This window comes from Sapajus apella, unplaced genomic scaffold, assembly GCF_009761245.1.
Source record: "Sapajus apella isolate SASKATOON/1434 unplaced genomic scaffold, GSC_monkey_1.0 scaffold7, whole genome shotgun sequence".
Taxonomy (NCBI): domain Eukaryota; kingdom Metazoa; phylum Chordata; class Mammalia; order Primates; family Cebidae; genus Sapajus; species Sapajus apella.
The window spans coordinates 16,409,379-16,425,822 of NW_022436947.1; the positions used below are offsets into that span (position 1 = coordinate 16,409,379).

The 16,444-nt window shown below is 32.4% G+C and overlaps 1 protein-coding gene across 8 annotated transcripts in view; it reads left to right on the forward strand.

Annotated features, from left to right (window-relative positions):
• The window catches only part of POT1 (protection of telomeres 1), a 102,131-nt gene extending 85,773 nt beyond the window's left edge, over positions 1–16,358 (forward strand). For 7 of the 8 annotated variants that reach the window (XM_032276091.1, XM_032276098.1, XM_032276092.1 and 4 more), the window contains 4 exons: positions 2,381–2,537; positions 4,023–4,228; positions 10,484–10,619; positions 15,206–16,354. In XM_032276091.1, coding sequence (XP_032131982.1) covers positions 2,381–2,537; positions 4,023–4,228; positions 10,484–10,619; positions 15,206–15,299 — 593 coding nt within the window. In that variant the 3' untranslated portion in view covers positions 15,300–16,354. Of the gene's footprint in view, positions 1–2,380; positions 2,538–4,022; positions 4,229–10,483; positions 10,620–15,205 lie in introns of all 8 variants that reach the window. The other variant, XM_032276099.1, reaches the window with a different exon arrangement.
• The last annotated feature ends 86 nt before the right edge of the window (positions 16,359–16,444 follow it).

Here is a 16,444-nt window from a genome sequence, read left to right on the forward strand (position 1 = left end):
CTGTCTCTCTCTCCATGAAAGGGCATAGACGCAGCAGCACTCTAGTTGCACTAAGCACACCTAGTGCACAGATCTTGGGTTATAAATAATATCTCTCTCTCAAAGGAATCAGGGCTTCTTCATGAAACAGCAGATTTCAGAACTAGAACAGGGGAATTACAAGATTAGTATGGAGTAACTTTGTAGTACTAGAAAGTAAGGAGGTTCTCAGTTAATGAAACTTGTCAAATGGCTTATGATAGAATATATCTAATCTGGGAACATCTGAGCATCAAAATAAATAATGTTAGTACTAATTTAGTAAGGTAGGAATGCATGAGCCCATGTTGATGATAATTAACAAAAGATAAAGAAAATATATGGAGTTAAGTGAAAATATCTTTCTTAAAGTAGAATAACAAATATAAAAGGGATAATGAACTTAGAAAAAAAATCTCCATTTTGTACCCATTATACTAATTGTTGAGATAGTTGTGAATCTGTGGATTCTAAACTATCAGGATATTTGAAGAAAAATGAGATATTTATATTTTCTCTAGTATATTTTTGTTAAATACAAGGGGGAAACAGTAAGTTTTTAGTAGAGAAGTGATTGGACACTGCCTTTACCAGCTAAGTAAAGTTAGGCTCACATTAATAGTAACATTCACTTTGTATGCCTCTCAATGTGATACACTGAGAAGCACACAGTATCACTTGTCCATTATTCCTACCAAAAATGCATAAGCTAAATCTGAGCCTGAGGAAGAACCAGACACACCCAAATTGGTGTTTATTCTACAGAATAAATGGACTGTACTCTTCAAATATATCAGTGTCATGAAAGACAAAGAAAAGCTAAGGATCTGTTTTCCATTAAAGAAGTCTAAAGAGACATGAGAATTAAGTGTAATACATTGTCCAGGATTGGATCTTACACTTGAAAATAAAATGAATGCTAAGAAGAACATTTTGAGGACAATTGGAGAAATTTGAGTAATGTTTATTAATTTGATTATAGTTATAAATCAGTTAAATATTCTAATGTTGAAAATTGCCCTGTAATTATGTCAATAAAATGTCTTCTTGTGAAATACATACTGGAGAATTTAAAGGAAAGGAGGCATAATGTTTGGTAGTTAGATGATTCAATAATGTTTTTGTGGTGAGAGACAGAGATAAAAACAGACCCAAAGACAATGATAAATGTGCAAAAATGTTAACAATTGGTAGATCTTGGTGAAGATTTTACAGAAGGTCTTTGTATTGTTAATGCAATTTTCCTTAAGTTTGAAAGCATTTTAAAATGAATATTTAAAAATTTCCGGTTAAAATATGAGTTTGAAGCAATTGTTGTTATCACTGTATAGCAATTTACACTAAATTGATCAGGTCTGCCAATGGTTTTTTAAAAACAATCGCCACCACAATAAAATGTTCCACTGTAAACTCTTGGCCATTTGCTCCTTGAAGGAAAACTAATTCTACAAGAATTTCATTGGCTTAAAGCTTGGTACTGAAAGGAATTGTTTTCGCCAATGAAGTTAATAACATTTGTATATCATTTCTATTTTCTAAAACACACAAAACTGTTAAGCTAGAATGTATAGCAAGCTGTTGCCTTAAGCTAAGAGTCACCAGCAATTTTATACTTTCCCCAGTAAAAACTGATCACTACAATCCCAGGCCTTCTTTCCACAACTAGCTGAGGAGACCTTTTGTACCTGTTTCCCAGGCAATTGCTCCCAGTGCTTTTGTCTAGCTTTTTTTTCCCAGTTTGATGCAACTTCCTCTTTCTTTTCCTCTTCCTTCTCCTGCACTCCCTCCTTCCAGCTTCCCAGACTTCTTCTTCACTACTACACCACTCCCATGACGGATCACCCTTAATGTCCCTTCCTGTTCTTAACAATCTGATTTTATAAATGATGGTTCAATAAAAAGTAACTAATTTGAAACATCAAAGAGCCTGCATATAATATTGGACCAATGTGTTTTCTTATAGACACTAATTAGAACTTAAGTGTCTAATTGTGTCAGACACCAGTTAGAACTTAAACTGTTGCCTAGTATATTATTTTCTTAGCTAATAAACCTTGCATTTTTTTTTTCTGTTAGCCAGATTTCCATTAGTCCCATATAAAAATGCTTTTTTGAACACTTACTAAGCAATTATTTCTTCCCCAGATAATCCAGCATTTATTAGTATACATTTGTTGAGCACTTACTATGTGCCTGGCACTGTGATAGTGGACCTTGAGTGTACATCCGGGAATAAAGACATAACCCTTGCTTTCATGGAGTTGACAATAGAGCTTAATTAGATTTTATAGTACATATTTGGTTCAGGATGATGCATGTTATAAATATTCTTATTATGATTTAATATAAAAATTCTTTACAGTACTTACAGATCATCAGTATTTGGAGAGGACACCACTATGTGCCATTTTGAAACAGAAAGCTCCTCAACAGTATCGCATCCGAGCAAAATTGAGGTCATATAAGCCCAGAAGACTATTTCAGTCTGTTAAACTTCATTGCCCTAAATGTCATTTACTGTGAGTATTTTCCATAATAAAACAGAAGTGTTCATATTATTTGTGTATATGTGTGCACATATGTATAATTTTGTGTCTTAGGAATAAGTAAATTGTGAATATATATATTATATTTTCAAAGAATGGTAATGTTTTTAGGTAAAATACTAAATTCTTAGAGAATAAATTCTTTGATAGTAATAAAAGTGGGTGCTATTTTTAGATCTAAATTCAGCTTAGTCATTCTGGTAAAAGCAAATGAGAAATAATAAATGAATGTATTTGGGCAGGCTCATTTGTTGCAAAAGTTATCTTCCTAAATATAAACGTTTATTAACAGAAATTTTTGAAAAGGTTTGTAATTATATGAAATTTCTAATTAAGTGATATAAATATATAATAAATGTATATAATGGTTTTATAATCCTTTTGCTAGAAAATCAACTCAAGACATATTCTGAAAATCATTTTGAAAAGCTCATCTTTTTGTTGCAATTTACCTACCTTTCCTCTGAATATCGAAAATGCTGTTTTGGAAAATGTAGATAATTGATATATTATTTGAATGCCATAAATTGAGTTTTCACTAAAATGTGCTACAATAAGTATATATGTACATATATATGTACATAGCCATATATTTGTATGCTTATAAATTGTGATTGTGTTCATTAATATACATATATTTTCCCCTCCAAAATTTGGGTATAATACTGTTTGAGGAGATTTTTTAATTATAAAATCTTAAATAAAAAGTGAAGGAACCATATTTACCCATTTGCGCTTTGGGATTAAAATATATATATAAGGATTTTAGATAATTCTTCAAGTATTGTCAAATTTTGGCTCATTGAGTATCATAAAATATAGCTTTGTAAAATAAAACCATTCTGTGTGATCATTTTTTAAACAAATAAGGACATTATCTCAGAAATTAACAGAAACTATCTAAAGTTACACAGTTGGCAACAGAACCAGAATAAAGCCATAAACCTTTTGTTTCCAAATTCTGTCATTTCTACTACATAATACTTAACCATGTGACTTCTTAAAATTATTAATTATAAACAGAATTGAAAATAGTGTTAGTTTAGAATTACTCTTTTCCCTAAGTGTGGTCAGTGGATATTTAACTGGAGTGAAGACAGAGGGCCACTGCATTTTTTTTCTCCTACTGGGAAATTTAGCATTCCTTACAGAGGAGAAAAAAAACAGTGCTAGGAATAATTATAAGTAATTTTGTATCACAAAACCAGGCATGAAAATTGCTAGCAGTTAATGTAATTATGATTTGGATGTGCTTACACACAAAATATCAAATATTTATCTATTGAGTAAAAGTTATTCTGCAAAGTGAATTAGCTCCATAATTTACATAATTTAAGAAAAAGTAACTGATTCATCTGCATGTAAGAATGATACTTTTTAATTAGGTAACATGTTAAATTGAAGTTTTCAAGCTCATACCAAAATTGATTTCTGTCATTTCATTGTCAATGATTTTAGGCAAGAAGTTCCACATGAGGGCGAGTTGGATATAATTTTGCAAGATGGTGCAACTAAAACTCCAGATGTCAAGCTACAAAATACATCATTATATGATTCGAAAATCTGGACCACTAAAGATCAAAAAGGACGAAAAGTAGCAGTTCACTTTGTGAAAAATAATGGTATTCTCCCACTTTCAAATGAATGTCTACTTTTGATAGAAGGTAAGATACTTAAGTCACTGTTTTGTTAGAATACTGCTTTTGCATAATTTTCCTAATTAATTATAGTTTAATATACTTTATAGGCTACCTAGTATGTATAAAGTAAAAATAATATTTAAATTTTACAAAATTGAATATATATGTTAACTAGATTCAAATATATATACACACACACATAAATTTATCTTAATTACCTTTGAAATTGTACATTAGATTCAAGTGTTTACATTTAACTATATTGTTGGTTTGCATTCAATTTTGTCATGGCTGAGCTGATTATCTAGTTAAGTAATGATAAAGAGGCTAATTGGTTATGTACTGTTGCTGTTTTCTTGGCCTCTGGATGTCACTGTTGTTTCATAAAAATAGGGTGAAAATCACCTATTGTATCTAAATCAAGAAAGAGACCATGGAAGCAAGATAACTTGATAAGCTATAAATGAAATTTGTCATGTTTGTTTTTTCATTTTCTTTTCATTTTCATCTAATTTTTATCTAATATTTTTTTAAAATATGTACTGTAAATTTTTTCTCATGGCAAATTTAAAGTTTCTTTATTTTCCTTAAGGAAAAATTTTGTTTTGTTGTGTTTTCTTTCATTGTAACCTTTTATAATAAAGGAAAAATACCTTCTTTAATTTGCATTAGAGTAATATATAGTTTTATTTTTAATAAATGAGGGAATCCTATGTAAATTATAGCTTTGGATGATTATATGTCAGTATAGGTTCATTTTTAACAAATGTACCGCTTGACAAAGGGCTGATATCCAGAATTTACAAAGAACTAAAACAGATTTACAAGGAAAAAACAAGCCCATTCAAAAGTGGGCATAGGATATGAACAGATACTTTACAAAAGAAAACATACATGAGGACAACAAACATATGAAAAAATGCTCATCATCACTGGTCATCAGAGAAATACAAATCAAAACTACACTGAGATACCATCTCACACCAGTTAGAATGGCGATCATTAAAAAATCTAGAGACAACAGATGCTGGAGAGGATGTGGAGAAGTAGGAACACTTTTACACTGTTGGTGGGAGTATAATTAGTTCAACCATTGTGGAAGATAGTGTGGCGATTCCTCAAGGACCTAGAAATAGAAATTCCATTTGACCCAGCAATCCCATTACTGAGTATATATCCAAAGGATTATAAATCGTTCTACTATAACGACACGTGCACATGAATGTTCATTGCAGCACTGTTTACAATAGCAAAGACCTGGAACCAACCCAAATGCCAACTGATGATAGACTGGACAGGGAAAATGTGGCACATATACACCATGGAATATTATGCAGTCATCAAAAACGATGAGTTTGTGTCCTTTGTAGGGACATGGATGAACCTGGAAACCATCATTCTCAGCAAACTGACAGAAGAGCAGAAGATCAAACACCACATGTTCTCACTCATAGGCGGGTGTTGAACAATGAGAACATATGGACACAGGGAAGGGAGCACTACACACTGGGGCCTGTTGGGGGGAAATAGGGGTGGGACAGTGGGGGGTAGGGAGTTGGGGAGTGATAGCATGGGGAGAAATGCCAAATATGGGTGATGGGGAGGAAGGCAGCAAAGCACGCTGCCACGTGTGTACCTATGCAACAATCTTTCATGTCCTTCACATGTACCCCAAAACCTAAAATGCAATAAAATAAACAAACAAACAAAAAAAAACAAATGTACTGCTATGGTGGAGGATGTTGATACTGGAGGAGGCTAGCATGTGTGGTAGCAGGAGATATGGAAAATCTCTATACCTTCCTCTTAATTTTGCTGTGAACCTAAAACTGCTCCTTAAAAAGAAGAAAAAAAAAATGAAATCTTAAGAACGAAACATATAGTCTGCAACACGAAGAGTGAATGCTAATATAAACTGTGGACTTTGATTGATAATGGTTTGTTAAAATAGGTTTCTCAATTGACAATTTACCACTCTGGTGCAAGATGTTGAGAATGGGGAAGTAAGGGGATAGTTGAGTGATAATAAAGTGGGTAAATGACATAAGGAAACTGTACATTTTGCTTAATTTTGCCGTGAACCTAAAACTGCTTTTTAAAAAATACCTTATTTGAAAAAAAGACAAAAAATTAGAATGTATGTAAAAGCACTTTGAAATGTAAAAGGAATATAAGAATGTGAGCTCTTTTTGTTTTTATGTTAAAAACATAAAAAGTATTATATTACAGCCTGAGCCAACGGCTAGGATCTTACTGCAGTATAACACTGTTCTTGTTAGGAAATAACAAACTCAAAAACTGACCTGGACTTAGAGATGAACCAAAGTAAACTATATAAACCAAAGTAAACCAAAGTCATTCTTAGACTTTAAGGACCTGCAGCAGCACTCGCTGATATTCATGTCAAGTTAATGCAGTTGATACTATTTTATTGTGACCATAGTTTACATTAGGGTTCACTTGTTGTGTTGTACAGTTATTTATGCTTTGACAAGTGCAGAATACCATGTACCCACCATCAGAGTCTCATAGAAAACAGTTTCACTGCCCTGTAAATCCTCTGTGCTCTATCTATTCATCCTTCTACCCCTTCTCCAAACCTCTGGCAACCACTGATCTTTTTACTATCTTTATAGTTTTGCCTTTTCCAGAATGTTTAGCTTTTCTTCTTTGTTATCTTCTAGAAGTTTTCCAGTTTTGCATTTTATGTTTAGATCTGTAATGCATTTTCAGTTAATTTTTGTAAAAGGTGTAAGATCTGTGTCCAGATTTCTTTCGCATGCAGATGTCCAGTTTTCCAGTACCATTTGTTAAAAAGTAACAAATGGTTACTTTTTAACTCCATTGAATTACCTTTACTTCTTTGTCAAACCAGTTTATTCATGTGAATTTGTTTCTTTGTTCTCTATTCTGTTTTAATCTATTTATATGTTATTTTGCCAATATCACACCATCTTTATTTCTAAAGCTATATAGTAATTCTTGAAATTGTGTAGTGTTGGTCCTCCAACTTTCTTCTTTTTCTTCAGTATTGTGTTGGCTATTGTGAAACTTTTGCATTTCCATGTAAACTTTATAATCAGCTTGTCAATATCCAAAAATAACTTGCTGGGATTCTTATTAAGATTGCCATAAATCTGTAAGTCAGGGAGGAGAGGGAGAACTAACATCTTGATGTTATTGACAGTGAACATGGACTATCTCTCTATGTAGATCTTCTTGGATCTCTCTAGGATTTTATAGCTTTCCTCATATAAATAAATCCAACAAAATATAGATCACATTTTTTTAGCTTTATACCTAAGTAGTTTCTTTTTTGGTGATGATTATTTTATGTTAAATTCAAACTCTAATTGTTTGTTGCTTATATATAGGCAAGCAATTGATTTTTTTTATTAACTTTGTATCCTGTACCATTGCTGTAATTGCTTATTATTTCATAATTTTTTGTTGTGATTTCCTCTAAACAAAGGCAGCTTATTTCTTCCTTCCTAATATGTATACCTTTTATTTCCTTTTCTTCTCTTACTGCATTAGGTAGGGCTTCCAGTACAATGTTGAATAGAAGCAATGAGAGGGAATGTTCTTGCTTTGATCTCAATCTTAGGTGGAAAGTATCACCATTAAATGTAATTTTAGCTGTCACTATTTTATGATGTTCTTTATCAAGTTGAAGAAGTTTCCCAATATTCTTAGTTTGCTGAGAATTTTTATTATTAATGATGTTGAATTTTATCAAATGCCTTTTCTATTACATCTATTAATGTGATTATACAATTTTTCTTCTTTAGCCTATTAATGTGATAAATGATATTAATTGATTTTGGGGTGTTTAACCAGCCTTGCATACCTAAACCTCATTTAGTCATGGTGAATAATTATTTTCTTTTTTGATTTAATATTTAAATATTATTTGAGTATTTTTGTATGTGTGTTTATAAGAGAAATTGATCTGTAAGTTTTCATTCTTGTAGTGTATTTGGTTATATATTATAATATTACTGGCCTCATAAGAGTTAGGAAACGTTCCCTCTACTTCCATTTCCTGGAATACATAGTAGAGAATTGCTATCATTTCAGAGGTTGGGTAGACTTCTCTATTGAAACGATCTGAGCGTGGTGATTTTTTTCAAGATTATTATTTTTGTTTTAATTTCTCTATAGATATAGTCCTATTCAGATTATCCGTTTCTCCTTGTGTAAGTTTTGATAGGTTATGTCTTTCAAGAAATGGATTCATTTCATCTAAGGTGTCAAACTTGTGGGTATAGAATTGTTTATAATATTTATTATTAACACTGTATTTTAAACTACATGATATTTAACTTCCTCTGAAACATAATTGGTATGGAACTGTAATGTGACTGAATCATTTTATCATAGTATTTGTTGTTAATACCTATAATTTACTAAATAGACTATGTGTCAGGCACTTTACTACCTAGTTTACTATTTTATCTTTAACTCTTATAACAGATCCTCTGTAAGCTAGATATATCCCCTTTTCATACAGATGAGGAAACAGACCAAGAGAAAATGGTGAAGAACTCAAGGTTAAAGACCTAGTAAAAGTCAGAAAAAAAATTTAAACTTAGGCCTTTCTGTCTCCATAGTCCATGTTAAAATAGGTCTACTGATTGCAAATAAATTGTTCTCTGTTAAGACGGCTCCAGATACAAACCTTTAGAAACCTAGTATTCACATAGATGAATGTCTTTTTTTGTACTCATTCATTTGTTCAAAACATGTTTATTGAATGCCTACTGTGTGCCAGACACTGATTTAGGCATTAGTGGTAATGTAGCAAACACAACAAAGTGTTTCCTTTCATGGACTTTTTATTAAGAGGAAATCACAAAAATATTGATACCAGTAGCCACTCATGGCTTTATGTGCTTTACAATTACTAACTCATTTAATCTTTATAATGATCTTACAGAGTAACATTATTCTCAGTTTTACAAATGGGGAAACTGATATACCAGAGTTTAAGTAACTTGACCAAAGTTGTCCAGCTTATGTGCCAGAGCCACACTGGTGTGGTCAGTGTGAATGACTAGATGAAATCTCACCGGTTTCTTTGAAATAGCATTTCTGGAGAGGGACTCATAGAGAAAAGAGTTAGTGAATGGTCGGTCACCTATTGCAGTTTTGAACAGTAGGCAGGAGCCTCTTTAGCAAGACTAGGTATCCATCTCCGGAAGATAGACTAGCTTTTGGGCTGTGAAGCTTTTAAGTAGCATGCTTTGGGAATATTGTTTTGAGGTTTTAATCTGGCATAATGAGGGTTTCTATCTGACTTCAGTATGATATAGCAGAACTGTGGCTTCCAATAACAATGGCCTTGGGGGAAAGAGTATGGGAACAGGGCAAGTTAAAATGCCATAGAGCTCACTGCTCTTACAAAAATTCAGCCATTTTCCTGGAACACTCCTTCAACAGGCCTTGGATCATTGAAGGCCTCTGGTAATTTCCAGAGTTCTAAAAAAGGTTTTACAGTTTTTGCCAGTACTCTTATTGCTGTTTTAGACAAGTGTGTCTTTGGATGTCCTCACTCTGCTATGCCAGAAGTGCTTCTCCCTTATAATTGAATGTTGACATTACAAATTCTACCCAAATTTTAGGAAACACAGAGGTATTTTTTAAATCCTATTCTTTTGCCTGGAGAGAGGAAACATTGTTGACTAAGTAAAAAGGACACTGCCTTCTAATAATGGCATGCCATTGGGCAATACTTCTCAGCCAGTGTGGTCATTTGAATGCTTACTCTGCCATAGGATTAAGTGTGATAATTTTCCCAGGAAAAATGAACAAATTTTATATGTGAATTCATATAACATGAACTACTCATATCTATATTTAAATGAAATATTGACCTGAAAATTAGATTTATTTTAAACTCAAAACTAAATTTGTCCAGATATTAATTAGTATATAGAAAGTTTATTAGAATCTGATTATACCTTGGCTCTTAACTTATATTCCCTTCTGGTTATTTGAACCAAAAGTATTCCTGGCATAAAGAGTAATTTGTTTAAATTTAGAAAGATGGTTAAAATTTCACAGGCTTTCTGTTTTACCTAAGTCTCAGCATTTTTATCCATTGATTATTTTCAATGTACAGGATTGTAAGTTTACAAATTAATATTTTTCACATACATTCATTGTCTTTTTTCTGTCAATTCTTTAGTCTTTTATTATACCTCACATGTTATTTAATAGGACTGTGCTTTTTCTACCTTTCATTTGCACTACCGGAAGGGTTTATTCTCTTAACAGGAGGTACACTCAGTGAAATTTGCAAACTCTCAAACAAGTTTAATAGTGTAATTCCTGTGAGATCTGGCTACGAAGACCTGGAACTCTTGGACCTTTCAGCACCATTTTTTATACAAGGAACAGTACATCACTATGGGTATGTTTTCAACTCAGAAAATTTTTGGAATTGAAAACCGTTTAAGAGTAAATTTTATTAGTTTATTTCATTGGTTACTATATGTTCAACAGAAACTTTTAGTGTATCAACTTAGATGTACTAGCTTTTTCTGACATATATCTGTTCTTTTGATAAGCATATAGAGAGAGTACACACAATGTGTGAGGCATAGAGCTGCCTTCTTTTTATTCCACAGTCAGAGGCTGGTACTCACTTGTTTTCTTTCACAGTGAGGATTTATATACCAGTTACAGAGAAAAAAATCAGAGCTGCAAACCTAGTGAAAATTAAGTGACTGAATTTCAGAATCTCCGAGCCACTAAATTACAAATTTGCTGCCACTGAAAATTGGAATATAAAAGAATACATTAGAAGCTAAAAAACAGATTTCTAAATTTAGAAGGAGGGGATAGGGATAAAATCTCCTCTATTGCTTGATGAAACAATCACCCTGGGCATGTTCGGATTTGAGAAACCTTGGATTATAATATATGTTTTGTCATACTATTCCTCTTTTCCAACTTCTAAATTTGTAGCAATTATTAGTCATTGTCATAATTTGTAAATTCTGATTAAAAAATTATATACTCATTCAAAAATATTATACTGTAACTATGATACCTCCTTAATTGTATGGTAAAGTCATTGTTAGGCATTGTCTGTGTTCTGTCAACAAATCCTAGAATTTTAGCCATAAAGCGAAACTGTGTGCCACTGACTTAAATCCCTGGGTTATAGCTGTTTTTACTCTTATTGCTCAGTGTCTAATGATCTCTCTCATTAAACTCGTGATCTGAGAGTCAGTTTTTTTGAAAATAAAATTTTTAATTAAAATAATTAAAAAATAAACACTCATAAAATTCTATTTTTCTTGTATAGTAAGTCACTAATTGAGCTTTTTCTTTCTGCATGCTCATCCTCGATCACTTGCTCTTGCTCTTTCTCCCTTCTCCCTATTTTGCCTTCCCAGTATTGGGCACCATGACAAGTCTAAACCAGGAAAAGAAATACTCATTTTAAACTCTGTAATATAACTTCTTCATGTACTAGAAGTCTCAATAAAATTACCTTAAGGCTCTCGACTTTTTTTTTCTTTGTGATGGAATATTGCTCTATTGCTCAGGCCGGAGTACAGTGGCATGATTGTGGCTCACTGCGGCCTCTGCCACCCGGGTTCAAGCAATTCTCCTGTCTCAGCCTCTCAAGTAGCTGGGACTATAGGCACACACCAAATGCCCAGCTGATGTTTTTTTTGCATTTTCAGTAGAGACATGGTTTCATCATGTTGGCCTAGCTGGTCTCGACCTCCTGACCTCAAGTGATCCACCCGCCTTGGCCTCCCAAAGTGCTGGAATTATAGGCGTGAACTACCATGCCTGACCAAAGCTCTGGACTTTTTTTTTACTAGTTGCTTCAAAACTAAAACAAATGCTGTTCACACTCCATATTTTAAGACACTTTTACATTTTTTATTACTTGAGCTTCATCATCAAAAGCCAGTATATCTTTTAATTGATTCTTCTTTTTATTTTTAGGTTATGAAATAATTTTAATTTACAGAAAAATATGAAAAGTAACATCACAACAATTACATAACCACCATTTAGATTTAACAAATGTTAACATTTTATCATTATTCCAGATCCTCCTCACCGCTTTTTTTTTTTTTTTTTGGAGTCGGTCTCACTCTGACACCCAGGCTGCAGTGGCATGATTTCAGCTCACTGTAGCCTTGATCTCCTGGGCTCAAGCAGTCCTCCCACCTCAGCCTCCTAACTAGCTGGGACTACAGGTGCACACCACCACCACACCTGTCTAATTTTTGTATTTTTTGTAAAGATGTGGTTTTGCCATGTTGCCCAGGCTGTCTTGAACTCCGGAGTTCAAGCAATCCGCCTGCCTCAGCCTCCAGACTTTTCCTTTTAAGAAATTAAATGTTTCGGAGAAGTAATGTAACTCCATACCAATCCCTTCTCTAACACTTTTTTCTCAGAGACAGCTACTTTTCCCAGCTTGGATTAAATCCTTCTCATCAATGTTTTTATGCCTTCATTATAATATATGTGTGAACTCTTAAGCAGTATAGCATGTTTTTTGTTTTGTAAATTTATATAAACTGTTTCGTATTATACCAACCCTTTTGCAGCTTGCTTTTTTACATTCATTATTATTATATTCAAGATTTACCCATATTGATGCATGTACATTTAGGTTATTTATTTTAATGTCTGTGGAGTATTTTATGAAATATCAGAATTTTTTGGCTATTTACCAGTTAATGGTGGATATGTGTTATTTTTTGTTTCATTTATAGAGAGTACTGAATGAAGTCACATTTTATGTTTCTTGTGTATTTCCCTTCTCATAAAATGAGTTCAGTGGGTCATGACCAACTTTTTTTTTAATCATATGATGTGGTTGTAGTAAGAAATAGAATGAGAGGGAATGGATAATAGAGAACATTTTACATAGTAAGGGTCAGTGTTGTTCCATAACACTTTCATTTCAGTTGTGTGTGTATGTTTGTATTACTAAGATATGTTATTAAATGAATTTCTTACTGCGAGCCCTTAACAAAAATGTTTGAAAGTTACTACTAAGGTGTTTACCTGGAATTAGAATTACTGGATTATAAGGTATACATAAGTTTTGCTTTATGAGAAAAATACCCAATTGTTCTTCCCATGGTTCTAACAATTTATGGTCCCATCAGTAATGTATAAAAATTTTAGTTTCCACCAAGTTCACTCCAACACTTAGTGTTAATCTATTTCTGTCTTATACTTGGTATTACTGTAACTTGTGCTTTTGTTAGGCCAGTGAGCATCAGATGCTATCAGTGATGTTTTTGTTTGTATTTCCTAGATGTCTAGTGTGTTTAAGCAGCCCCATGTTTATTAGCTACATAGGTTTCTTACTGTGTGAATTCCATGTTCACATCTTTTGCCTCTTTTTCTGTGAGGTCAGTGATTTCTTTCTTGGTTTGTTTTTGAGCAAGCATACATGTAATTGGTTGTAAGGTTTCTTTAGAGATACTAATCTCTTGTCAGATTCATCCATACTTCTAGTATGGATGCCTTTTTAACTTTATAAGGTTTCTTGTGTTTTATAAGCTTTTTAAAAATTTTTGTTAGGTAATTGCTTTATAGCTTATTGTCATCCATTTGCTTTCAAGTTTCTGGCATTCTATTTCATATGTCACTCATAAATAGAAGTTTATGGCTAAATTTTAGTTTTAATAGTTGAGTTTAAAATATATTCTTAAATTATTGATATATTTAGTTTATGTTCCTGATTTTTTCTGTTTCCCCTTTTACTGCTTTTGGAAGTAAGTAGTTCTCTATTTAATTTTGACTTACTATCCTTAATTTTTAATTTTTATACTATACTTGCTTTATTAATTTCTAATGCTAATTAACATCATAGTCTTTTTCTTAGGCAATAATATTTTTTCCTTAAATTGACATCTTTTATTAGAAAAGATGATAAGATGTAATCTGGTTACCCTCTTGTTTTCCCAAAATGCAAATGAAAACAAATGTGTATGGACCTTTTCAACTTTTATTTTTATTCAAGTATATCTTTTCAAGTATATTTTCTTATCAACATCTCATAAACATTATGATGATGCGTAATAAAAAATATATTACTCATACTTAAAATATGTTAGTATCAAGTAAAGCAAAATCCCTATACTAAATAATGCACGACTTTAGTATATTGTATAGTCTTCAATTTATATACATTTCAAAAGATAGCTATGATATTAGACATCATAAAATACAAACCTCTGGATATATGCTTACTAAAAATATTATCTAGAATCTTGTATGTTCTAACTGCTTTAGTAATTTTTCTCTATTGGTCATATTTATTAAGACTTTGAATTTATTAAGATATTACTTACAGCGGCCAGGCATGTTGACTCATGCCTGTAACTCCAGTACTTTGGAAGGCCAAGGTGGACAGATGGCTTGAGCTCAGGAGTTTGAGACCAGCCTGGGCATTGTGGCAAGACCTTGTCTCTACAAAATTATAAAAATTAGCTAGGCACAACTGTGGTTCCAGCTACTTGGGAGGCTGAAGGGGGAGGCTCACTTGAGCCTGGGAGGCAGAGACTCAAGATTGTGCCACTGCACCACTCCAGCCTGGGTGATAGAGTGAGACCCTGTCTCAAAAAAAAAGAGAAAAAAAAAAAAAAAGAAAGATATTGCTTATAGAATCAAAGAATAGAAATGAGCGTTTTTTTCAACTTTTCATTTTAACAAATAAGGAAATTGAGAGCAAAATTAATTAATGATTTGGACCTGGAACCCAGCACCCTATTCTCAATTTATAGTTGTTTATTCTGAATCTTACACTGTCTTTTTATTGCCTTTATGTATTAAACTTACTCTTTCATAATTCTTTTCTGAAACAAGCAAGCACATTACAATATAGGGGATGCAATACTCTTCTATTTAATAATTTATATTTTAAAACTACACATATTTGAGCTGTAAATAGCTATAACAAGCTAAATCATTTTAAAATATTTATATGGTTTTTTCTTTTATAAATTTCAGATGTAAACAATGTTCTAATTTGAGATCCATACAAAATCTGAATTCCTTGGTTGATAAGACATCGTGGATTCCTTCTTCTGTGGCAGAAGGTTAGCTAAATTTCCATGCCCTGCAATTTTGAATGTTTATATACAAGATTATTTCACCTACTTACATTTCAGCATACCTGAAAATATACCTATTCCTTTGTGTACCTATTCCTTCTTCTGTAAACAGACTGCAAATTTAAAGATATCTACCAAGCCTTCCTTTAGTCTGCATTTCTTCAAGCAGGCACCATCACTGTCTTTGTACTTTCCCCCATGCTTTACTATTTTGTTTTTCCTCATCAGGAAGCATTCCACTTAACCAGTGCTCTTCTCAAAATTTGGCATTTAGAGCTGGCCATTGTGCTGCAGATGTGGTTTGGCCGACTCAGAATAAAGTGAAAATTATTATTACCTAAAACTGGACACTCAACTTCTACTGGCCTGAAATGGCATTGTATAGCTATTTATTTGTACACTTGGTTTTGTCTTCTTTCCTTTTTAATACAGCTGTCTCATGTTTTATTTGTGGTCTAGTGAAATCCTAGGTTCCTCTCACATGAACTTCTTGAACTTGGTCTCCTCATTCTATTCTGAATGTAATTTCTTTGTTTTTATGGTTCCTTGGGGTAGGTACTAAGTTTATTTTTCTTGATTTTAGTTCACAGTTTTAACCTATGGAGACCTTTAGAAGCCTAAAAATCAGTTCCCCTGTATTAATGTCTGTTTTATACCCTAGTTCATGTCTGTATGTCCTAATTTATTCTTACTTGCACTCTTAATTAGTCCTCCTGTTTAAATATGGGTTCCATAGATAGAAGCTAATATATAACATTCTATAAATTAAGTATATTCCATTTTCAAATAAGAAGATATTTATCTTAACCTGTAAATTTTCGTGTTATCCAGTATCTGATTTCTTCTTTCTTCCTCATCTTACCAAATTGTTAAATCTCAGATTCTGACATTCTTGACCATTCAATGAGATGATATCTCTTTTTAAAAGTATAAATTATTCCCCTAGCTTATAATAGAGAGACATGCTAAAATGATGTTTAACTGCATGTTATTTTTTAGAACATTCTGTATTTTATCTTTCATAATACTAACATGCAATGAGTTAAATTTCATGAATCACATTTTGTGGTTTCTATGGAGGTTATTAACTCTTTTTTTTTTTTTTTTTTTTTTTTTGAGATGGAGTCTTACTCTG